At 64.3% G+C, this 23101-nt stretch overlaps 2 protein-coding genes across 4 annotated transcripts; both read left to right on the plus strand.

The window, feature by feature from the left end:
* Positions 1-1383: 1383 nt before the first annotated feature.
* Positions 1384-2142, plus strand: LOC114808990 (nuclear factor interleukin-3-regulated protein-like; the record flags this gene model as incomplete). The annotated part of the gene is made up of 1 exon (XM_029057301.2): positions 1384-2142. A coding segment is annotated over one exon (634 nt), but the record flags the coding sequence as incomplete, so codon positions are not given.
* A 1238-nt stretch (positions 2143-3380) lies between these two features.
* AUH (AU RNA binding methylglutaconyl-CoA hydratase) lies at positions 3381-21776 on the plus strand. Of its 3 annotated transcripts, XM_029057298.2 has the most exons (10): positions 3383-4002; positions 13647-13714; positions 14118-14205; positions 14957-15043; positions 15772-15864; positions 19813-19869; positions 20877-21064; positions 21258-21308; positions 21463-21510; positions 21655-21776. In XM_029057298.2, exons 1-10 carry the CDS (start codon positions 3981-3983, stop codon positions 21730-21732), a joined length of 780 nt encoding a protein of 259 aa, XP_028913131.1. In that variant the 5' UTR covers positions 3383-3980; the 3' UTR covers positions 21733-21776. The 3 variants fall into 3 exon arrangements, with proteins under 3 accessions (XP_028913132.1, XP_028913131.1, XP_028913133.1); XM_029057299.2 differs by lacking the exon at positions 21258-21308 and having other exon boundaries at positions 3381-4002; XM_029057300.2 differs by lacking the exons at positions 3383-4002; positions 13647-13714; positions 14118-14205; positions 14957-15043; positions 15772-15864 and adding an exon at positions 17449-17857.
* Positions 21777-23101: the final 1325 nt, after the last annotated feature.

Raw genomic sequence — 23101 nt, forward strand, 5'->3', positions numbered from 1 at the left:
CCTCCCTCCTCCTCCTCCTCCTTTCTTCCTCTTTTCCTCCTCCTCCTCTTCTCTTCCTCTTCCTCCTCTCTTCCTCCTCCTCCTCTCTCTTCTTCCCCTTTCTCCTCCTCTTCTCTTCCTCTTTTCCTCCTCTTCTTCTCTTCCTCCTCCTCTTTTCCTCCTCCTCTTCCTCTTTCCCTTCTCTTCCTCCTCTTCTCCTCCTCCTCCTTCCTCTTTTCCTCCTCTTCTCCTCCTCTTCCTCCTCTTCTCTTCCTCTTCTCTCCCTTCTCTTTTCCTCCTCCTCTTCCTCCGCTTTTCCTCCTCCTCCTCCTTCCTCTTTTCCTCCTCCTCTTCCTCCTCTTTTCCTCTTCCTCTTTTCCTTCTCTTCCTCCTCTTCTTCTCCTCCTCCTTCCTCTTTTCCTCCTCTTCCTCCTCTTCTCTTCCTCTTCTCTCCCTTCTCTTTTCCTCCTCCTCTTCCTCCTCCTCCTTCTCCTCCTCCTTCCTCTTTTCCTCCTCCTCTTCCTCCTCTTTTCCTCCTCTTCCTCCTCCTCCTCTTCTCTTCCTCTTCTCTCCCTCCTCCTCCTTTTCCTCCTCCTTTTCCTCCTCCTCTTCCTCCTCTTTTCCTCCTCCTCTTCCTCCTCTTTCCTCCTCCTCTTTTCCTCCTCTTCCTCTTTTCCCCCTCTTCCTCCTCTTCTCTCCCTCCTCCTCTTCTCCTCCTTCCTCTTCTCCTCCTCCTCATCTCCTCTCCGTCCTCCTCCCCCTCTTCCTCCACCTCGTCTCGCCCTCTTCCTCCTCCTCCTCCTCCTCCTCCTCCTCACAGCGATGACAACCGTGGCGTCCAGTAAGCGCTCGGGACGTGCCCGGCCCCGTGCTGAGCGCTGGGGCGGAGACAAGGCGAACTGGGGTCGGGCCCGGCCCCCCGGCGCCCCCCGGCGGGACTCACCGTCCCCGTCCCCGTTCTTGCAGATGAGGTCGCCGAGGCCCGGAGGAGCGCAGTGAGCCGCCCGAGGTCGCCCGGCAGGCAAGTGGGATTCGAACCCAACCCGGGAGGGCGTCGGGGCGGATCGGGGAGGGCTCCCGGAGGAGGCGGCGCCGGGGTGGGGGGTGGTGGGGGGGAGGGCGGGGAGAGCCGGGGTCCGGACGGGCGTCGGGGCGCGAGCGGGGGTCCGGCGGGAGGCGGGAGCGGATCCCGAACCCGGCCCCCGCCCCCCCCCCCCCCCGCCAGGCCGCCCCGCCCCCGGATGGGCCCCCACCGGCCCCCGCCGGCCTCCGGAGACCCCGACCCGGCCCCCGGGCGGCCATGGAGGCGCTGAAGCCCGTCCCGCCGCGGGACGACCCCGAGGAGGACCCCGCCGCCGCCGTCGCCTCCGCCGCCCCGGGACCCCCGCCGGCCCGCCTCCCTCCTCCCCTCCCGCCGCCGCCGCCGCCGCCGCCGTCCTCGTCGCCGTCCTCGTCCTCCCGGCGTCGCCGGCGCGAATTCACCCCCGAGGAGAAGAAGGACGCTCAGTACTGGGAGAAGCGGCGGCGGAACAACGAGGCGGCCAAGAGGTCGCGGGAGAAGCGGCGGCTCAACGACCTGGTCCTGGAGAGCCGGCTGGTGGCCCTGGGCCGGGAGAACGCCGCCCTCCGGGCCGAGCTCCTCGCACTCAAGGCCCGCTTCGGCCTCCTCCCGCCGCCCCCCGTCAAGCTGGAGCCCCCCGAGGCCGGGTCGCCCCGGGGGTCGGAGGCCGACGAGGCCGGGGGCGGGAAGACCCCCTCGGACGGCGAGGACGAACAGCGGGTCCCCAAGGGGCCCGGGCCCGCCGCCCCCGCCGCCCTGCCCCACAAGCTGCGCCTCAAGGTCCGGGGCGCCGCCCCCCTGAAGCGGGAGGGATCCGAGGCCGACCTCCCGCCCCCCTTCGCCCTCCAGGTCACCCGCCTCCAGGCCTGGGGGCTCTGGCCCCCTCCGGCCCCCGACGGGGGCGGCCTCTCGGACCGCGGGGCGGCCCTCCGGGGCCTGGGCGGGGGCCGGGCCGTGGCCGCCTCGGACTCGGGGTGACCCGCGGGGCGGGCGGGGGGCGGGACCCCCTCCCCGCGGCCCGCTCCGCGCGGGGCCCCGTCCGGAGCGCCGGGAACGGACGGCCCGGGGGTCCGGCGGGCGGATTAAACGACCTGTCAGTCGGACCACCGAGTCACCCGTCAGTCAAACACCCCCCCACCCCCACCCCCCCACCACGCGCCGGACGACCGGGCCGAGAAGCCGGCGGGCCCGTCGCCGGACCGCCGGCCGGGGACGCCGGATCGGTCAGCCGCCCGTCAGTCGCGCCCCCTGACCGGCGGGGAGGCGACCTGTCAATCAGATCACCCGATCACCTGGCAGTCAGACCACCAGCCGGCCCGTCCGGCGGGACCCCGGGTCAGTCAGCCGCCCGTCAGTCGAAGCCCCCGACCCGGCAGGGCGATGGTTGACCTGTCGGTCGGATCGCCCCGTCCCCTGTCGGTCAAACCGCCCGACGGCCCATCAGTCAGACCCCCAAACCAGCAGGCAAGCAACCTCTCCGTCGGATCACCGGATCACCTGTCATTCAGACCACCAGACGGATAATCGACCCGTCGGTCGGACCCCCAAGTCGGCGGGCAAACAACCTGTCAGTCCCATCACCCGATCACCTGTCCGTCAGACCGCCAGACGAGTAATTGACACGTCAGTCAAACCACCCGTTGGCCTATCCGTCGGACCCCCAGACCAGCCGGCAAGCGACCTGTCAGATCACCCGATCACCTGTCAGTCAAACCGTTAGATAAATCACCCGTCGGTCAGGCAGCCAGGCAGAAAACCTGTCAGGTGATCGACCCGTCGGTCAAACCGCCCAATGGCCTGTCAATCAGACCCCCGAAACAGCAGCCAAAGAACCTGCCGGGCAGGTCGCCGAATCACCGGTCAATCGAACCGCCGGACAGTCCAGCGGTCCGAACACCGGATAAGTCAGGGACCCGTCGGCCAAACCCCCCAACCAGCAGGTCGATAAATAACCCGTCCCGTCCCCGAATCGCCTGTCAGTCAAACCACCCGACGGATAATCGGCCCGTCGTCCGGACGCCCCGAACCACCAGGCGGAGAACCTGTCAGATCGCCGAATCAGCTGTCAGTCAAACCACCCGATGGCCCATCAATCAGACCCCCCCCCCCCCCCCCCCCCCCCCCCGACCGGCAGGTAAACGACCCGTGAGTCAGATCACCCAATCAGCTGTCATTCAAACCACCGGACCAGCCCGATCAATGGCCAGCAGACAACCAGGCAAAGAAGCTGTCAGGACACCAGATGAGTAATTGATCCATTGGGCCTATCAGTCAGAACCCCCCCCCCCCCCCCCGCCCGCCCGCCCAAAAAAACCCCAGCAGGTGGATAAATGACCTGTCAGATCACCCCATCACCTGTCAATCAAATCAGACAACCGGCCTGTCGGTCAAACCGCCCAATGTCCTGTCAGATCCCCCCCCCAACTGGGCAGCTGTATGACCCGTCAGTCAAGCCATCAAACAAGCGACAACCCGTCGGTCAGACCGCCAGACCCATAATCGACCCGTCGGTCGGACCCCTTCCCTTCCCTACCACCAGGCTACCCGTCAGATTACCTGTCGGTCAGACCCCCAGACGACCCCCGCCCCTCAGGTCGCCAAACCACCGACCTGTCAGTCAACCTAGACCCCCAAACAGACGAGCAGGCGGGCGATTAACCCATCGGTCGGGTCACCTGTCACTCAACCGGGCCGCCCATCAGTCAGAACACCGGAGAGATCGTCGAGCTGTCAGTCCGACTGCCGGGCAACCCACCAACCGACCAGACGGTGACATCGCCGGAGGGACGGTCCGCCCGTCAGTCCAATTACTGGAAGAACCATCCCCCCCACCCCCTGTCAGGCAGACCACCGGACAATCGACCTGTCATTCAAACCACCGGCCAAATCGTCAAACCGTCAGCCAGACCGCCGAGCAACCTGTCAGAGGCAGCGGAGGCCAATGGGTCGTGTTAATGACGACGGTATTTATTAAGCGCTGACTGTGTGCCGAGCACCGTTCCGAGCGCTGGGTGATATCGTGTGGCATTTGTTTTGCCCTCACTGGGTGCCGAGCACTGTTCTAAGCGCTGAAGGATATTGTGGTGTTCGTTACGCGCCCGCTGTGTGCCGAGCACCGTTCCGAGCGCTGAGTGAGATTGTGGTATTCGTTAAGCGCTAGCTGGGTGCCGGGCACTGTACTGAGCGCTGGGACGGGGACAGGCAAATCAGGATGGACTCCCAAGGGAGAACCCGGGGCTGGGAGTGCGAGGACCTGGCTTCTAATCCCGGCTCCGCCCCCTGACTGCTGGGTGGCCTCGGGCGAGTCTCCTCCCTTCTCTGGGCCTCAGTTCCCTCCTCCGTCCAAGGGGGAGGGGAGACCGGGAGCCCCACGGGGTGCAGGGCCCGGGTCCGACCCCATCGGCTCGTATCGCCCCCGGCGCTTAGTACGGTGCCTGGCGCCTAGTGAGCGCTTAACGGATACGGTCATCGTTAGCATCGTCGTCCTTTTCGAATGGCCTGGCCGTGCGTGCACTGACACATCCATCAGTGCATCAGTCAAACCACCAAATAATCAATCAGCCCATCGGTCAAGCAGCCGGATGATCGCCAAATCATCAGGCCATCGGCCAAACTACCCCATAATCGACCAGTCGGTCAAAACAACCGGATAATCACCAAGTGATCGATCAGCCCATCGGTCAAACAGCCGGGTGATCGCCAAATCATCAGCCCATCAATCAGACGGCCAGATAATCAGCCAGTCAGTCAAACAACCACATAATCAATCGGCCCATCGGTCAACTGCGTAATCAACCAGTCGGTCAAAAAAAAACCAGATAATCACCAAATCAGCCCATCAGTCGAGCAGCCAGATAACCAGTCAGTCAACCGACCACATAATCAATCAGCCCATCAGTCAGACGACCACGTAATCGACCAGTCGGTCAAAAAAAACCAGATAATCACCAAATAATCAGCCCATCGATCAAACAGCCAGATAATCAGCCAGTCAGTCAAACAGCCACATAATCAATCGGCCCATCGGTCAAACGACCACATAATCGACCAGTCTGTCAAAAAAACCCAGATCATCACCAAATAATCAGCCCATCGATCAAATAGCCGGATAACCGGTCAATCAAACAACCACGTAATCACAACATAATCAATCAGCCCATCAGTCAAGCAACCACATAATCGACCAGTCAGTCAAAAAAATGAGATGTTCACCAAATAATCAATCAGCCCATCGGTTAAACAGCGCGGAGCAGCGTGGCGCAGTGGAAAGAGCACGGGCTTCGGAGTCAGGGCTCATGAGTTCGAATCCCCGCTCTGCCACAGCTGTGTGACTGAGGGCAAGTCACTTCGCTTCTCTGGGCCTCAGTTCCCTCATCTGTAAAAGTGGGGATTAAGACCGGGAGCCCCACGTGGGACGACCCGATTCCCCCGTGTCTACCCCAGCGCTTAGAACAGTGCTCTGCACGTAGTAAGCGCTTAACAAATACCAACATTATTATTATTAAACAAATGACCAGGTAATCAACCAGTCAGTCAAACAACCGGATAATCACCACATCATCAATCGGCCCATCAGTCAAACAACCAGATCATCACCACTTAATCAGCCCATCCACAACAACTGATAATGTAATAATAACTAGATAATCACAACATAATCAATCAGCCCATCAGTCAGATGACCAGATAATCCACCAGTCAGCCAAATAATCAATCAGTCCATGAGTCAAACGAATGACCAGATGATCCAATAATCAGCCCGCCCATCGGTCAAACAACTACATAATCAACCAGTCAGTCAAACAACCAGATAATCGATGAGCCCATCAGTCGAAGGACCGAATAATCGACCGGTCCGTCAAAGAACCGGGCAATCGATCCGTCGCCGAACAACCGATCGGCCGGTCGATGGGACAGCCGATCGCGTCTCAACCAGCCGGCCGGGCCAACCGGGTAGCCGATCCACCGACCGTATGTATCGAGCGCTTCCCGCGCGCGGGACCTCCCTCCGATCGTTATTTACTGAGCGCCTACGGTGGGCAGAGCCCTGTGCTGAGCGCTTGGGAGAGTCCCATGCGACAGTAGACAATTCTCTGCCCACCACGAACGGACGGCGTGGAGGGGGAGCTGGACGTGAATGGAAGGAAATCTAATGAGGGATGGGATGAGGACGATGAAGATGGCCTTTGTTAAGCGCTCACTCGGTGCCGAACACTGTTCTAAACGCTGGGGGAGAGACAAGGTCATCGGTTCGTCCCCCGTGGGGCTCCCGGCCTTCATCCCCCTTGGACAGAGGAGGAAACCGAGGCCCGGAGGAGTGAAGTGACGGGCCCAAGGTCACCCAGCTGACGAGCGGTGGAACTGGGATTTGAAGAAGAAGGAGAATGATGATGGTGGTGTTTATTAAGTAGTTATCAGGAGGCCAAGCACTGTGCTAAGCGCTGGGGGGGGGATCCGAGGTCATCAGGTGGTCCCCCGTGGGGCTCCCGGGCTTCATCCCCCTTGGACAGAGGAGGAAACCGAGGCCCGGAGAAGGGGAGCGACCGGCCCGAGGCCACACGGACCTGGGGCGGAGGCGGGATTCGAACCCACGCCCTCGGAGTCCCCAGCCGGGGCTCCGTCCACTTCGCGTCTCACGGACGCGAGCGACGCGGGGGGACGGATGGAGAGTGGGAGCGAGGCGGGGCGGCGCCGAGGGGGGCGGGAGGAGAGGAGGGGGCAGTCAGGGAAGGCTTCCCGGCGGAGGAGGAGGAGGTGTCAAGCAGTCATTAAGGCTGAGAGGGACCGGCAGGGCGATTAGAGGAGGTGGGAAGGATGGAGGCCAGGGTCAGAGGTGAGGCAGGAGAGATGGAGGCCCGGGGAGAAGGTTCAAGTTAGAAAGCTCAATCAGGGGAGGCTGCCTGGAGGAGGAGGAGGAGGAGGAGGTGGCGTCCCTGCCATCGGGCTGTGAAAGGGGAGAGAGAGCGATGGGATGCGAGAGGCCGTGGGAGGCCGGAGGGAGGCCGGGGGTCAGTGGCGAGACAGGAGAGATGGAGGCCCGGGGAGAAGGTTGCAGTTAGAGGGATCAATCAGGGGAGGCTTCCTGGAGGAGGAGGGGGAGGAGGAGGCGTCCCTGCCATCGGGCTGTGAAAGAGGGGAGAGAGCGATGGGATGCCAGAGGCCGTGGGAGGCCGGAGGGAGGCCGGGGGTCAGTGGCGAGACAGGAGAGATGGAGGCCCGGGGAGAAGGTTGCAGTTAGAGGGATCAATCAGGGGAGGCTTCCTGGAGGAGGAGGGGGAGGAGGAGGAGGAGGCGTCCTTTCAATCAGGCTGTGAAGGAGGGAGCAATGTTCAGGGGGATTTGAGGCAGGAGGCCGTTGGAGGCCGGACGGAGGCCGGGGGTCAGAGGTGACACGGACGAGATGGAGGCCCGGGGAGGAGGATCACCCGAGAGGGATAATAACAATAATAATAATAATAATAATGGTGGTATTAAGCGTTCACTACGTGCCGAGCACCGTACTGAGCGCTTGGGTGGAGACGAGCAAATCCGGTCGGACCCGGGGGGATCCCGGCCTCCCTCGCCAGAGGAGGAAACTGAGGCCCGGCGAAGGGAAGTGACTGGGCCAGGGTCACCGGGCGGCCGGGCCCCGGGATTCGAACCCAGGACCCGCCGCCTCCCCGGGCTCCGGGGTCAGGGAAGGCTTCCTGGAGGCGGTGTCGGCGCTGCTTCTCGAAGCGGAAGGACTCGTCCGGGGTCACCCAGCCGACCACGGCGGAGCCGGGAGGAGAGAGGCCCTCGCTGACGCTGCGCCGAGCCCTGGGCTGAGCGCTGGGGGAGGCACAAGGTCATCGGGTCGGCCCCCGGGAGGCTCCCGGTCTTCATCCCCATTTTCCCCATGAGGCCGCTGAGGCCCGGAGAAGGGAAGTGACTCGCCCACGGTCGCCCGGCGGACCCGGGGCGGAGCCGCGGGATTCGAACCCCTGACCTCGGACTCCCAGCCCGGCCTCTTTCCACCGAGCCGGGTGACCTTGGCCCAGTCGTTTCCCTCGTCTTAGCCAGGCGGCCGAGCGGAAAGGAGCCGCAGGCCCCGGGTTCGCGTCGCCTCCGCTGGGTGACCTCGGCTGAGTCGTTTCCCTTGTCGCGGAGAAGCGGCTCGGTCATGGTCACGTTAGTAACAGTGATAATAATAATAATAATGATAACGGCAATGATATTATCAGTTATTAATTCTTAACTTCTTTTAACAATTCACTTCTCTGGGACTCAGTTTCCCTCCCCCGTCAAATGGGGATGAAGACGGGGAGCCTCACGTGGGACACCCTGACGACCCCGTCTCTCCCCCAGCGCTTAGCACAGTGCTCGGCGCGTAGTAAGCGCTTAACAAATGCCGTCATCATCATCGTCATCATTATTATCCCGTGTGACCTTGGGGAAGTCCCTTTCCTCTGCCTCAGTTTCCTCAGGTGTTCCAGAGAGAGGCGAACCCCGTCGGCCCGCGGGCCGGGGACGGTGTCCCACCTGATGAGCGCTTAGCCCAGGCCCCGGGTTCTCATCCCGGCTCGGCCACTCGTCCGCGGTGTGACCTTGGGCGAGTCCCTGCCCTTCTCCGTGCCTCAGTTTCCCTCCTTTGTCAGGTGGGGATGAAGGCTGGGAGGAGCACAGGGGACCGGGACGCCCTCGTCTCCAGCCCAGCGTTTAGTACAGCGCCCGGCACGGACTAAGCGCCGCCCGAAGGCCACCCGAACGGTGAAGCGGCACAACGTAGTGGGCAGGGCCCGGGCGTCAGAACGTCCTGGGTTCTAATCCCGGCTCCTCCCCTTGTCGGCTGGGTCACGTTGCCTCTCTGGGCCTCAGTTTCCTCCTCTGCAAAATGGGGATGAAGCCTGGGCGCCCCGTGCGTTCCTTCGGCGGTATCTCCCGAGCGCTCACTGGGTGCACGGCACTGTACTAAGCGCTCGGGAGAGTCCAGTACAGCCACAGACACATGCCCTGCCCGCGTCGAGTTGGTGCGCGCGAAGCGCCGACTCCGTGCCGGGCGCTGTTCGAAGCGCTGGGGGGAGGTACGAGGTCATCGGGTCGTCCCCCGTGGGGCTCACGGTCTTCATTCCCCATTGGACAGAGGGGGGAAACTGAGGCCCAGAGAAGTGAGCATCTTCATGGCGGTATTTGTGAGGCCCCGACGGTGTGGCAGACACTGTGCTGAGCGCTGGGGCGGATCCGAGCTCATCGGCTGGGACCCAGGCCCTGGGCGCCGCGCGGCTCCCCGCCTCCCTAAATCCCCGTTGGACAGAGGAGGGAAACTGAGGCCGGAGCAGGGAAATGACCGGCCCAAGGTAATCATAACAATACGGATGATGTTGGTATTTGTGAAGCGCTTCCTATGTGCAGAGCACTGTGCTAAGCGCTGGGGTAGACACGGGGGAACCGGGTTGGCCCCCGTGGGGCTCCCGGCCTTCATCCCCATTTTCCAGGTGAGGTCACTGAGGCCCAGAGAAGTGAAGTGGCTTGCCCACAGTCACCCAGCCGACAAGTGGCAGAGCCGGGATTCGAACTCAAGACCTCTGACTCCAAAGCCAGATGGCTCCTTCCACGGAGCCATGCTGCTTCCAGGTCGCCGAAGAGCAGACAAGGGGAGGAGGCGGGATTAGAACCCAGGACCTCCTGGCGCCCAGCCCAGCTCTGGGTTCCTTCCCCTAAGGCCACGGGGGGGTGGGGACGCCCAATGCAAGCGCTTAGTGCAGTGCTTCGCACCAGGGAAGCGCCCAATAAACACCGTTGAATGAATGAATGGATGGAGGAATGAATGAATGAGGGGGCCTTGGACCGTTAGGTCGCACGTGCGCATGCGCGACCTCGGCACGAGTGCGCAGGCGCAGAGGTGGTGCGCCCCCCTTCCGCCCCTAAGGAACCCAGCGCATGCGCGCTGGGAGGCCGAGCCGCCTGACCGTTAGGACTCCGCCCCCCTCTGACGGCATTGGAGGGGCCTGTGCGCATGCGCCCGAGGGGGGGGGGGAGAAACACTGGGGAAGGAGAACGGGTTTGCGCGCATGCGCAGATGGGGAGGGAGCGGCCTGACCGTTAGAACTCCCCCTCCCCGCGGGAGGGGATAAGAGACTGTGAGCATGCGCAGAAGACGCGGTCGAGGGGGGAGGGCGATAAACGACAGTAAAGGAGGGATGCGCGCATGCGCAAAGGGAGGCGGAGCGGCCAGACCGTTAGGCCTCGCCCCCTTTGGCGGGAACAGGGCACGTGTGCGCATGCGCCTGAGAGGAGGGTGGGAGGGGAGGCACGCGCATGCGCAAGGGCGGCGGAGCGGTCTTTCATTCACAATAATAATAATGATGTTGGCATTTGTTAAGCGCTTACTATGTGCCGAGCACTGTTCTAAGCGCTGGGGTAGACACAGGGGAATCGGGTTGTCCCACGTGGGGCTCACAGTCTTAATCCCCATTTTACAGATGAGGCAACTGAGGCACAGAGAAGTTAAGTGACTTGCCCAAAGTCACACAGCTGACAAGTGGCCGAGCCGGGATTCGAACCCATGACCTCTGACTCCGAAGCCCATGCTCTTTCCACTGAGCCACGCTGCTATGCATTATGCGTTAGATCTGCATCTAATTATGATGGCATTATTAATAATAATAACAATGTTGGTATTTGTTGAGCGCTTACTATATGCCAAGCACTGTTCTGAACGCTGGGGTGGCTAGAGGGTCATCAGGTTGTTGGTATTTGTCAAACAGCAACAATATTTGTATTTGTCCAGCGCTTCCTCTGTGCAGAGCACTGTTCTAAGCGCTGGGCGAGAGACAGGGTCATCAGGTGGTCCCACGTGAGGTTCACAGTCTTCATCCCCATTTTCCAGATGAGGGAACTGAGGCCCAGAGAAGTGTCCTCCCTTTCCTTCTGCTCGACCCCCCCGCCCCCAGAATTGAATCGAGAAGCAGCGTGGCTCAGTGGAAAGAGCAACGGGCTTGGGAGTCAGAAGTCATGGGTTCGAGTCCCCGCTCTGCCTCTTGTCAGCTGGGTGACTGTGGGCGAGTCACTTCCCTTCGCTGGGCCTCAGTGACCTCTTCTCTAAAATGGGGATTAACTGCGAGTCTCCCATGGGACAACCTGATGACCGTGTCTCTCCCCCAGCGCTTAGCACAGTGCCCCGCACGTAGGAAGCGCTCAACAAATCCCCACATTATTATGTTATCATTATTATTCGATTAGACTGTAAGCCCGTCAATGGGCAGGGATGGTCTCTATCTGTTGCCGGATTGTCCAGTCCAAGCGCATATAATTTAATTTAATGTTGGTATTTATTAAGCGCTTACTATGTGCAGAGAACTGTTCTAAACGCTGGGGTAAACACAGGGGAATCAGGCTGTCCCACATGGGGCTCACAGTCTTAATCCCCATTTTCCAGATGAGGGAACTGAGGCACAGAGAAGTTAAGTGACTCGCCCACAGTCACACAGCTGACAAGTGGCAGAGCTGGGATTCGAACTCATGAGCCCTGACTCCAAAGCCCATGCTCTTTCCACTGCACCACGCTGCTTCTCACACAGTGCTCAGCACATAGTAAGCGCTCAATAAATACTATTGAATGAATGAAAGGAGCATCGTGCGCATGCGCAACGGATAACCGCGGGGGGGGGCAGGACCGTTAGGCCGCCTGCGGGAGAAGGCGCGCATGCGCAAAGGGACGCCTGGCCCCGCCCCTTTGGCGCCGGTGGGGGAGAGGAGCACGGCGCGCATGCGCGGAGGGTAACGGGCTCCTCCGGACCGTTAGGCCTCAGAGGGGAGGTGATGCGCATGCGCATGGCGAGGGGACGTCTGGCCCCCTCGGCGCTCGTGTGCGGAGAGGAGCCGCGCGCGCATGCGCGGAGGCTCAGGCGTCCCACTCCGGACCGTTAGGCCTCAGACCGGACAGGGGAGAGGGCGCGCATGCGCCTAGGGAGGGGCGCTTTGCCCCGCCCCCTGGGGCTCATAGGCGGAGACGGACTGGGCGCATGCGCGGCGGGCACGCACCCCATCCCGGACCGTTAGGTCGCAGAGGGGAGAAGGCGCGCATGCGCACAAGGAGGGGGCCCGGCCCCGCCCCCTCCGCGGTGGTGCGCGGAGAGCATCGAGCGCATGCGTTGAATGTCAAGTGTTTTCCCACCCCCCCGGAGCGTTAGGTGACAGAGGGGACAGAGCTCGCATGCGCATAGGGAGGGGCGCTTTGCCCCGCCCCCCGGGGCTCAAAGGGGGAGAGGGGCTGCGCGCGCATGCGCGGCTGGTCACGCGCCTCATGCCGGACCGTTAAGTCGCAGAGGGTAGAGGGCGCGCATGCGCATCCGGGGGGGCGGGGAAACGCCTGGCCCCGCCCCCCTCGGCGATCGTGCGCGGAGAGCATCGAGCGCCTGCGCGGAATGTCACGTGCCCCCCCGGACCGTTGGGTCTCGGACGGGACAGAGCGCGCATGCGCACAGGGAGGCGGCGCCTGGCCCCGCCCCTGGGTGCTCCTGCGTCCGTGCGTCCCCCTCCCCCCCTTCGTGCGTGCCGCGCGTGCGCAGTGGGCGTCCGGGCGCGGGGAAGATGGCGGCGGCGGCGGCGGCGGCGGGTGTGGGGCTGCTGGGGGTGGGGCGCGGGGCCCGGGGCCGGTTCCGCTTCCGGTTGCGCGCCGCTTCCGCTTCCGGCGCGGTCCGGGGCCTGGGGTCGGAGCCCCGCGAGGAGGACGAGCTGCTGCGCCTCCGCTTCCTGCCCGACCAGGACAAAGGTGCCCCGCGGGGAGGGGGGCGGGGGCGCGCACGGGGGCACGCACGACGTCACGCACGGCACGCACGACGTCACGCACGGCGTCCCCTGCCCGGCCCTGCACCGCCTCGCCCCGCCGCTAGGGGGCAGCAGCGCCGCGCGGAGTCGGAGGCTCCGCAAAGCGCGGTGTTTGCACGCCCGTGCACAGGTCTGGGTGCGCGCGCATGGATGCGTGGGCAGGTGCCTGGACGTAATAATAATAATGATAATGTTGGTATTTGTTAAGCGCTTACTACGTGCCGAGCACTGTTCTAAGCGCTGGGGTAGACCTAGGGGAATCAGGTCGTCCCACGTGGGGCTCACAGTCTTAATCCCCATTTTACAGATGAGGGAACTGAGGCACGGAGAAGTGAAGTGACTCGCCCACAGTCACACAGCCGACAAGTGGCAGAGCTGGGATTCGAACTCATGAGCCCTGACTCCAAAGCCCGTGCTCTTTCCCCTGAGCCAGTGCGGATGCATGTGTGCTTGTGTGTGTGGACGCGCGTGCCTGCGTCTGTGGACGCGTGTGCACACGTATGCATGAGCGTGGGCGCGGGTGCACACGTATGCATGAGCGTGGGCCCGTGTGCACACGTATGCATGAGCGTGAGCGCACGTGCACACGTATGCATGAGCGTGGGCGCGCGTGCACACGTATGCCTGAGCGTGGGCGCGGGTGCACACGTATGCCTGAGCGTGGGCCCGTGTGCACACGTATACATGAGCGTGGGCGCCTGTGCACACGTATGCATGAGTGTGGGCGCGGGTGCCCACGGAGGCATGAGTGTGGGCGCGTGTGTACGCGTGGGGACGCGTGTGCACGCGTGGGGACAAGTGTGCCCGCTCTCCTCCCCAGGCATCGTCGTGCTCGGCCTCAACCGGCCCCAAGCCAAGAACGCCCTCAGCTGGAACCTCATCAAGCAGGTGGGGACCCCCTCCCCCGCCCCTCTCCCCAGCGCTCCGCACAGCGTGGCGCACACAGCGCACGCTCATCCGTCCGCCGGCTCCTCCGAAGAGGAATTATGGGGATGATGGGAAGCGCGGGCTCTTCGTTCGGTCACATTTATCGAGCGCTTCCGGTCTCTCTTTCCGCCCCTCCGTGTGGACTTGTGTGTCCCCGTGTGTCCATGTGTCCCCTCATGTACTTGTGTGCCCACGTATCCCCGCGTGGACCTGTGTGTCCACGGGTCCCCGCGCGTCCACACGTGTCTGGCGTTCCTGTGCGTGCGCACACATGCGTGCGTCGCCCCGTCGCCCCATCCTGGTGTGTCCCCGCGCGTGTCCCATGCGTGCCCGCCGCACGTGTCCCCCGCGCGTGTCCCCGCAGCTGTCGCAGTCGCTGGAGGCCCTGAAGTCGGACAAGAAGGTGCGGACGGTCATCGTGCGCAGCGAAGTCCCCGGAGTCTTCTGCGCCGGTGCGTCCTCCGCGCCGCGGCGCACGGGAGGAAGGAGGGAGGGCGGCCCCGCGCGTGTGCACGGGGGAGAACGGGCCGACAAAGACGGGGTGTGGCACGGGCAGAGGAGAGGAATCCGACGGACACCTAAGTGTCAGGGGTTCGAATCCCGGCTCCGCCGCTTGTCAGCTGGGTGATTGTGGTTGAGTCATTTCTCTGGGCCTCAGTGACCTCGTCTGGAAAATGGGGATTAACTGTGAGCCCCACGGGGGACGACCTGATGCTTAGAAGAGTGCTCGGCACCTAGTAGGCGCTTAACAGATACCGACCTGATGATCAGGAGGGGGCGGCGCGTGTGCGAGGAGGAGGAGGAGGAGGAAGAGCAGGAGGAGGAGGAGGAAGAGAAGGAGGAAGAGCAGAAGGGGGAGGAGGAGGAAGAGGAGGAGCAAGAGAAGGAAGAAAAGGAGGAGGAAGAGGAGAAGGAGGAGGAAGAGAAGTAAGGAAAGGAGGAGGAGGAAGAGCAGGAGGAAAAGGAGGAGGAGGAGGAAGAAGAGGAGGAGGAAGGGAGGTGGAAGAGCAGAAGGAGAATGAGAAGGAGGAAGAGGAGGAGGAGGGAAAGGAGGAGGAAGAGAAGAAAAGGAGGAGGAAGAGACGGAGGAGGAAAAGGAAGAGCAGGAGGAGCAAAAGGAGGAGGGGGAACAAGAGGAGGAGGAGGAGAGTCCGACGGGGGTATAGACACTGGGCGTCGGGCCCCGCCTCCCTCCCGCCGCAGGAGCCGACCTGAAGGAGCGAGCCAAGATGGAGGCCGGACAGGTGGGAGCCTTCGTCTCCAAGGTCCGCGGGGTCATCAACGAGTTGGGTGAGTTGGGAGGACGCCCCCGGGCACCCACCCCCCCATCGGCCCCCACCCCGGGGACACGGGAGGGTCCCGGAGGGTTTGAGGGGGGCCTGTTGGGGGGGGGGAGATCTGGGGAGATTGGAGGATTTTGGGGGGGCCCAGGGATGGTGTGGAGGCCCCACAGGGTTGGGGGGACGTCCTCGAGGTTTTTCGAGGGGGTTGGGAGGGTCCCAGAGGGTTTGCGTGGCTTCTCTGGGGGGACCGGGGAGTGTCATGGGAGTCCTGGAGGTTCCTGGGGGCCCCTGGCGAGGTTTTTTGGGGAGTCCATGGGGGGTTGGCGGGTCCCAGAGGGTGTCGGGAGAGGGCCCGGGGGTCCTGGAGGTTTTCGGAGGGTCCGTGGAGGGGACTACAGGGTCCCAGGGGGATGGCGGGGCCTCTGGCGGAGATCTGCGCGGCTCAGTGGCAAGAACCCGGGCTCGGGAGTCGGAGGTCATGGGTTCGAATCCCGCCTCCGCCCCTTGTCAGCTGGGTGACCGCGGGCCAGTCACTTCCCTTCTCTGGGCCTCAGTGCCCTCCTCTGTCGAATGGGGATGAGGCCCGGGAGCCTCACGTGGGACCACCTGATGACCCCAGCGCCTAGAACAGTGCTCTGCGCGTAGGAAGCGCTTAACAAAGACCAACATTATAATGATTGCTATGACTTAGGCGAGGTCGTGACCGGGCCCGCCCCGCCCCCCGTGTCTTTTCAGCGCAGCTCCCGGTGCCGACGATCGCGGCCCTGGACGGGCTGGCCCTGGGCGGGGGGCTGGAGCTGGCCCTGGCCTGTGACATCCGCGTGGCAGGTGAGCCCCGCCCCGGCACCCGCCCCGCGCGCCCGCCCGCCGGAGGTCCCCGTCCAATGGGGTGCTTGCGTTCACCGGAGGTCCCGCCCCCAGACGCACGCCCTGGAGGTCCCCGGCCAATGGGGTGGCCCCATCCACCGAAAGTCCCGCCCCCCCCCCGATTCAACCCCCCCGGAAGAAGTCCCCCATCCAATGGGGTGCTTGCGTTCACCGGATGTCCCACCCCTCCACCCCCCCCGAAGTCCCCATCCAATGGGGCGCTTCCATCGACCAGAAGTCCCGCCCACCAGACCCCCCCCTCCTATGCCGGAAGTCCCCATCCAATGGGGCGCTTCCTATCACCGGAAGTCCCGCCCCCCCCAGACACGCCCCCCACTGGACTTTCCCACCCAATGGCGTGGCTCCGCCCCCCCCAGCGATCATCCCATCCAATGGTGTGGCTCCTCGCCTAGGAAGGCCCCGCCCCCAGGCACGTCCCGCCTGCCCGAAATCCCCCCCCCTCCAATGGGGTGGCTCCATCTACCAGAAGGGCCCCCCCCCCAAGATGAGACCCGCCCACTCTCGGGAGTCCGAGGTCATGGGTTCGAATCCCGGCTCTGCCGCTTGTCTGCTGTGTGACTTTGGGCGAGCCACTTCGCTTCTCTGGGCCTCGGTGACCTCATCTGCCAAATGGGGAGGAAGCCTGTGAGCCGCAGGTGGGGCGACCCGATGACCCTGTGTCTCCCCCAGCGCGTGGAACGGTGCCCTGCACGGAGGAAGCGCTTAACAAATACCAACATTATTACTTAAGTCCCCCCATCCGATGGGGTGGCGCCACTCCCTGGAAGGCCCCGACCCTCAGTTGAGCCCCGTCCAATGGGGTGCTTCCATCCACCGGAAGTCCCTCCCCCCACCCACTGAAAGTCCCCGTCCAATGAGGCGGCTCCATCCGCCGGAAGGCCCGCCCACCCGAAGTCCCCGCCCAATCAGGTGGCTCCATTCACTGGCAGGCCCCCAGCCAATGGGGTGCTTCCATCCACCGGAAGTCCCTCCCCCCACCCACTGAAAGTCCCCGTCCAATGAGGTGGCTCCATCCGCTGGAAGGCCCGCCCACCCGAAGTCCCCGCCCAATCAGGTGGCTCCATTCTCTGGAAGGCCCCAGCCCCGCCCAATGGGCTGTTCCGCCCACCGGAAGTCCCCGCCCAGCGGGCTCCACCCACCGGAAGTCCAGGGTACAGGTCCAGGAGCGAGCGCTGCGTGATCCGCCTGTCAGCCTGGGAGGGGGGAGATCTCTGGGTGCCAGCGCTCTGAGCTCCACTCGTCAGCCTGAGGAGGGAGGAACTACGGGATGGGTGGCTCTGGGCTCGATTCGCAGGCCTGGGTGGGGGGGGGATGCAGGCTCAAGGTGGAGCGCTCTGTGCTCGACTCGTTGCCCTCGGGAGGTGAAGGAGTGAATGCTGCTCGGGGCTCGACTCGTTGCCCTGAGGAGGGTAGGGCTGCAGGGAGCATCTGGGCTCGGCTTGTCGGCCTGGGCGGGGTTTCAGGAGCGCTCGGTGCTCGATTGGCTGCCCTGTGGAGCTGCAGGCGCGCACGCTCGGGGCTCGACTTATCATCCTGGCGTGGCCCCCACTCCCCGATGGGGCGCTCAGCGCTCGACTCGTTGCCCTGAGGAGGGTGGGCGGGCTGCAGCAGCGAGTGCTCGGCGTTCGACTGGTTGCCCTGCAGAGTGTGCAGCTGCAGGTGCGAGCGCTCCCGGCTCCACCTGGCCTGGGGAGGATGCAACTGCAAGATGGAGCCCTCGGAGCTCGACTTGTTGCCCTGAGGAGGGTCCAGCTGCAGGAGAGACCGCTCGGGCCTCGATTTGTTGCCCTGGGGAGGAAGAGACCCCCCCGCCCCCCCGGGCTCTGGATTCGAACGGGACGCTTCCGGATCGGCCGCTCGGACTGCCGCTCGTCGCCCTGGGGAGGGTGGGGCTGCCTAAGCGAACGCTCTGGGCTCGACTCGTCGGCCTGCGGTGGGTTGAGCTGCAGGAGTGTGTGCTCTGGGCTCGATTTGTTAGCCTGGCGCTCCCCCAAGGCCCAAAGGCTGTGGGTTCGAATCCTGCCCCTGGGTTAGGTTTGAGCTGCAGGAGTGAGTGCTCTGGGCTCGATTCGTTACCCTGGGACTCCCCCAAGGCCCAATGGCTGTGGGTTCGAATCCTTGCCCTGGGTAGGCTTGAGCTGCAGGAGTGCATGCCCCGGGTTCCATTTGTTAGCCTGGGATTCCTCCAAGGCCCAAAGGCTGTGGGTTCGAATCCTTGCCCTGGGTAGGCTTGAGCTGCAGGAGTGCGTGCCCCGGGTTCCATTTGTTAGCCTGGGATTCCTCCAAGGCCCAAAGGCTGCGGGTTCGAATCCTTGCCCTGGGGAGGCTTGAGCTGCAGGAGTGAGTGCTCTGGGCTCGATTCGTTAGCCTGGGACTCCTCCAACCCCAAAGGCTGTGGGTTCGAATCCTTGCCCTGGGAAGGCTTGAGCTGCAGGAGTGCGTTCCCCGGGTTCCATTTGTTAGCCTGGGATTCCTCCAAGCCCCAAAGGCTGTGGGTTCGAATCCTTGCCCTGGGTAGGCTTGAGCTGCAGGAGTGAGTGCTCTGGGCTCGATTCGTTAGGCTGGGACTCCCCCAAGGCCCAAAGGCTGCGGGTTCGAATCCTTGCCCTGGGTAGGCTTGAGCTGCAGGAGTGAGTGCTCTGGGCTCGATTCGTTAGGCTGGGACTCCCCCAAGGCCCAAAGGCTGCGGGTTCGAATCCTTGCCCTGGGGAGGCTTGAGCTGCAGGAGTGAGTGCCCCGGGTTCCATTTGTTAGCCTGGGATTCCTCCAAGGCCCAAAGGCTGTGGGTTCGAATCCTTGCCCTGGGGAGGCTTGAGCTGCAGGAGTGAGTGCTCTGGGCTCGATTCGTTAGCCTGGGACTCCTCCAACCCCGAAGGCTGTGGGTTCGAATCCTTGCCCTGGGGAGGCTGGGGCTGCAGGAGCGACTCCTCTGGGCTCCACTCATTGGCCTGGGGAGGGGGCAACCTGAGGATGCAGGGCTCTGGGCTCGACTCATCGGCCTGGGGAGAGTGCTGGTGCAGAACGCAGCGCTTTGCGGAGAGTGGAAGCTGGGGAGGGAGCGCTCTGGGCTCGACTCGGCGGCCTGGGGAGGGTGGAGCTAATAGCAACAAGGGTATCTGTTGAGCGCCTACTGTGTGCAAAGCACCGTTCCAAGCGCTGGGGAGGACACAAGGTCAGCGGGGTGTCCCCCTTGGGGCTCCCGGTCTTCATACCCATTTGCCAGAGGAGGAAACTGAGGCCCAGAGAGTAATCGTAATGCTCATGGCATCCGTGAAGCGCCTACTACGTGCAGAGCACTGCGCTACGCGCTGGGGAGGACACAAGGTCACCGGGGTGTCCCCCTTGGGGCTCCCGGTCTTCATACCCATTTGCCAGAGGAGGAAACTGAGGCCCAGCGAAGAAGAACTTCAGTGTTGGCTACGCGCCTACTCTCTGCCAAGCCCCGATCTGAGCGTCGGGTCGCATTCAAGGTCCCCCGGTCTTCATCCCCATTTGACCGAGGAGGGAAACCGAGGCCCAAGGAAGGGAAGCGACCGGCCCAAAGTCACCCAGCCGACACGCGTCGCGGGCGGGATTCGAACCCGCCACCGCTGCCTCCCCCAGCCCGCTGAGCCGCCCTCTCTCAGGAAGTCGCGTCGCTTCTCCGTGCCTCAGTTTCCTCCTCTTTAAAAGGGGGAGACCGGGGGGGCCACCCGATGACCTCGCCTCTCCCCCAACGCTTAGCACAGTGTCGGGCCTACAAGTAAGCGCCTCACCAATGCCCTCATTATTGTGCCAGAAAGGGGGGGGGGGAAACGGAGCTGTGCTGGACACCTCAGCCAGGGGAGACTGACCCCCCCCCAAAAAAGTGCCCCCCATCACGGCTTCCTCCCCTCTCTCTTTTCTCAGCGTCCTCTGCGAAGATGGGCCTAGTGGAGACCAAACTGGCCATCATCCCCGGAGCAGGTGAACCCCCCGACGGGCCTCGGTCGCCGGGGACAGAGACATGGAGAGACAGAGATGGAGGGGAGAGACAGATGGACAGGGGAGAGACAGAGATGGATGGGGAGAGACAGATGGATGGGAGAGACGGATGGGGAGAGACAGAGATGGATGGGGAGAGACATGGATGAGAGAGACAGATGGATGGGGAGAGATGGATGGACAGGGGAGAGACAGAGATGGATGGGAGAGACATATGGATGGGAGAGACATGGATGGGAGAGACGGATGGGGAGAGACAGAGATGGATGGGGAGAGACATATGGATGGGAGAGACAGATGGATGGGGAGAGATGGATGGATGGGACAGACAGATGGACAGGGAGAGACAGAGATGGATGGGAGAGACATGGATGGGAGAGACATGGATGGGAGAGACAGATGGACGGGCACAGTCAGAGATGGGGAGAGACAGATGGATGGGGAGAGATGGACAAGCGAGAGTCAGAGATGGACAGGGGACAGTCAGATGGATGGGAGAGACAGAGATGGAGAGAGGGGAGAGACAGAGGTGGATGGGAGAGATGGACAAAGGAGAGTCAGAGATGGATGGGGAGAGACAGAGATGGGCAGGCGAAAGTCAGAGATGGAGAGAGGGGAGAGACAGAGGTGGATGGGGAGAGACAGATGGACGGGGAGAGACAGACAGATGGGGAGAGACAGAGATGGGCAGGGGAAAGTCAGAGATGGAGATAGGGGAGAGACAGAGATGGATGGGGAGAGACAGATGGACGGGGAGAGGCAGAGATGGACAAAGGAGAGTCAGAGACGGATGGGGAGAGACAGAGATGGACAGGAGAAAGTGAGAGATGGGGAGAGACGGGTGGGGAGAGGTGGACAAGGGAGAGACAGACATGGAGAGAGGGGAGGGACAGAGACGGACGGGACGGCCGATGGCAGACGGAGAGGGGAAGGGGGAGAGAGAGAGAGGGCGCGGGGCGGAGGAGCGCGAGCGCGGGCGTCCCCGGCAGGAGGGACGCAGCGCCTGCCGCGGACGGTGGGCCCGGCGCTGGCCAAGGAGCTCATCTTCTCCGGCCGCCTGCTGGACGGCGACGAGGCGCGGGCCGCCGGCCTGGTCACCCACAGCCCCCCGCAGAACCCGCGCGGAGACGCCGCCTTCCTGCGCGCCCTACGCCTCGCCCGCGACTTCCTCCCGCAGGTCCTCCTCGCCCCCGGCCCCCGGCCCCCGACCCCTCCGGACCCCGGGCCCCCCCCCCCCCCCGCGGGCCTGTCCGTCGTCCCGTGACCCCGCCCCTCGCCCCCTGACCCCCCCGCCCCTCGCCCCCTGACCCCGCCGGTCCCCCCCCCGCGACCCCACCCACCCCTCTTCGGGGCTGCCCCGTCGCCCACAGGGTCCGGTGGCCGTGAGGGCGGCTAAGCTGGCCATCGACCAAGGGATGGAGGTCAGTCCGGGGGCGCCGGGGCGGTCGGCCGGGGGGCGGGGAGGTCGCCGCGGGGTCATCGTGGTGCCGAGGGGGAGGCCGGGGGGCGGGGGGGGTCACGTCCGGCCCTGCCGCCCCCTGAGCGATCCCCGGGACCCCCCCCACCCCCCCACAGGTCGACCTGGCGACCGGACTGGCCATAGAAGAGGCCTGCTACGCTCAGGTGGGTCCGGGTGGCGGGCGCGAGGGGAGGCCCGGGCCTCAGTTCCCCCCCCTCCGCCGAAGGGGGACGGAGCCCGGGAGCCGCACCCGCCCGCCCCGGCGCCGTCCGCGCGGATGCCGCGACGGTCGCCGTTGCCCCCCGCAGACCGTCCCCACCAAGGACCGACTGGAGGGGCTCCAGGCCTTCCGCGAGAAGCGCACGCCGCGCTACAAAGGCGAGTAGCTGCGGGAGCCCGGGACCCCCGCCCTCCCCGTCCGCCCCGTCCGCCCCGGACCCCTCCCCGCCCCCCCTCGGCCCGGACCCGGGACCCCCTCCCGGAGCCGAGCTCGATTCTGGAGCCGTCGGGTCCGGAGCCGAGCGTGGTTTTGGAGCCGTGGGGCCGAGCCGGGCCCGGTTCCGGAGCCGGCAGATCCGGGGCCCGGCGTCATTTTGGAGCCAGAGGCGACTCGGGAGCCGACGGGTCCGGAGCCGAGCGTCGGTCCGGAGCCGGACGTGATTTTGGAGCCGACGGGTCCGGGGCCGAGCGTCCCCGCGGAGCCGTGCGGGTTGGCACCGAGTGTGACTTTGCAGCCGAAAGTGAATTCGGGGCCGAGCGCGGTTTGGGAGCCGTCGGGCCGAGCCGGGCCCGGTCCTGGAGCCGGGCGTCGTTGCGGAGCCGAGCACGATTTGGGAGCCGTCGGGTCCGGAGCCGAGCGTGACTCTGGGGCCGCGGGGTCGGGCCGGGCCCGGTCCCGGGTGCGAGCGGGACGTTGGAGCTGTGGCCCGGAACCGGACGTCCCCCACCGGGGCCGCCCCGGGGCGGGGGGGGGGGCGCCGATCGGGGTCGCGTGCAGGGTCGGGGGTCACCGGGCCGGTGGGGGAGGGGCGCTCGTCGACCCCGGAGCTGGGGTGAGAAACTGAGGCCCGGGGGGGGGGGGCAAGCCCCGCCCACCGGAAGCCCCAACCACCAATGACGGCCCTCTTCTCGAGCCCCGCCCCCATTGGGGTGTCGCCCCGCCCACTCCCCTCTGATTGGCCTAGGTTGAGGCCCACCTGTCAATCACCTGCCCGATTGGCCCCACCCCCCCGGTTGACCCCATCCATCAATCCCAGGTCAGCCCCGCCCACTCGTCTCTGATTGGTCATGGCCTCTTTAGGCCCGCCCACTCCCCTCTGGCCTAGGTTGAGATCCCGTCTGCCAATCACAGGTAAGCCCCGCCCACCTGCCCCTGATTGGCTTCGTCTTGGCCCCTTTCCACGCGCCTCTGACTGACCCCAGCTATCAATCAGGGTAGCCCCGCCCACTCGCCTCGGATTGGCCATGGCCTTGTCAGCCCCGCCCACTTATCGCTCCCATTTCGGCCCCGCCCACTCACCCCTGATTGAACCCACCCATCAATCACGGTTCCGTCCCGTCCACTCGCCTCTGATTGGTCCCGGCATCCTCTTAGTCCCGCCCACATTTCCCGATCTTGGCTCTGACCATTCGCCTCTGATTGGTCCCTCCTCAACCTAGCCCCGCCTACTCGCCTCCGATTGGTCCCCGCTCAAATTTGGCCCCGCCCACTCGCCTCCGATTGGTCCCGGCTTTGGTTTGCTCCCTTCCATCAAT

Source organism: Ornithorhynchus anatinus, unplaced genomic scaffold (genome assembly GCF_004115215.2).
Source record: "Ornithorhynchus anatinus isolate Pmale09 unplaced genomic scaffold, mOrnAna1.pri.v4 scaffold_83_arrow_ctg1, whole genome shotgun sequence".
NCBI classification, from domain to species: domain Eukaryota; kingdom Metazoa; phylum Chordata; class Mammalia; order Monotremata; family Ornithorhynchidae; genus Ornithorhynchus; species Ornithorhynchus anatinus.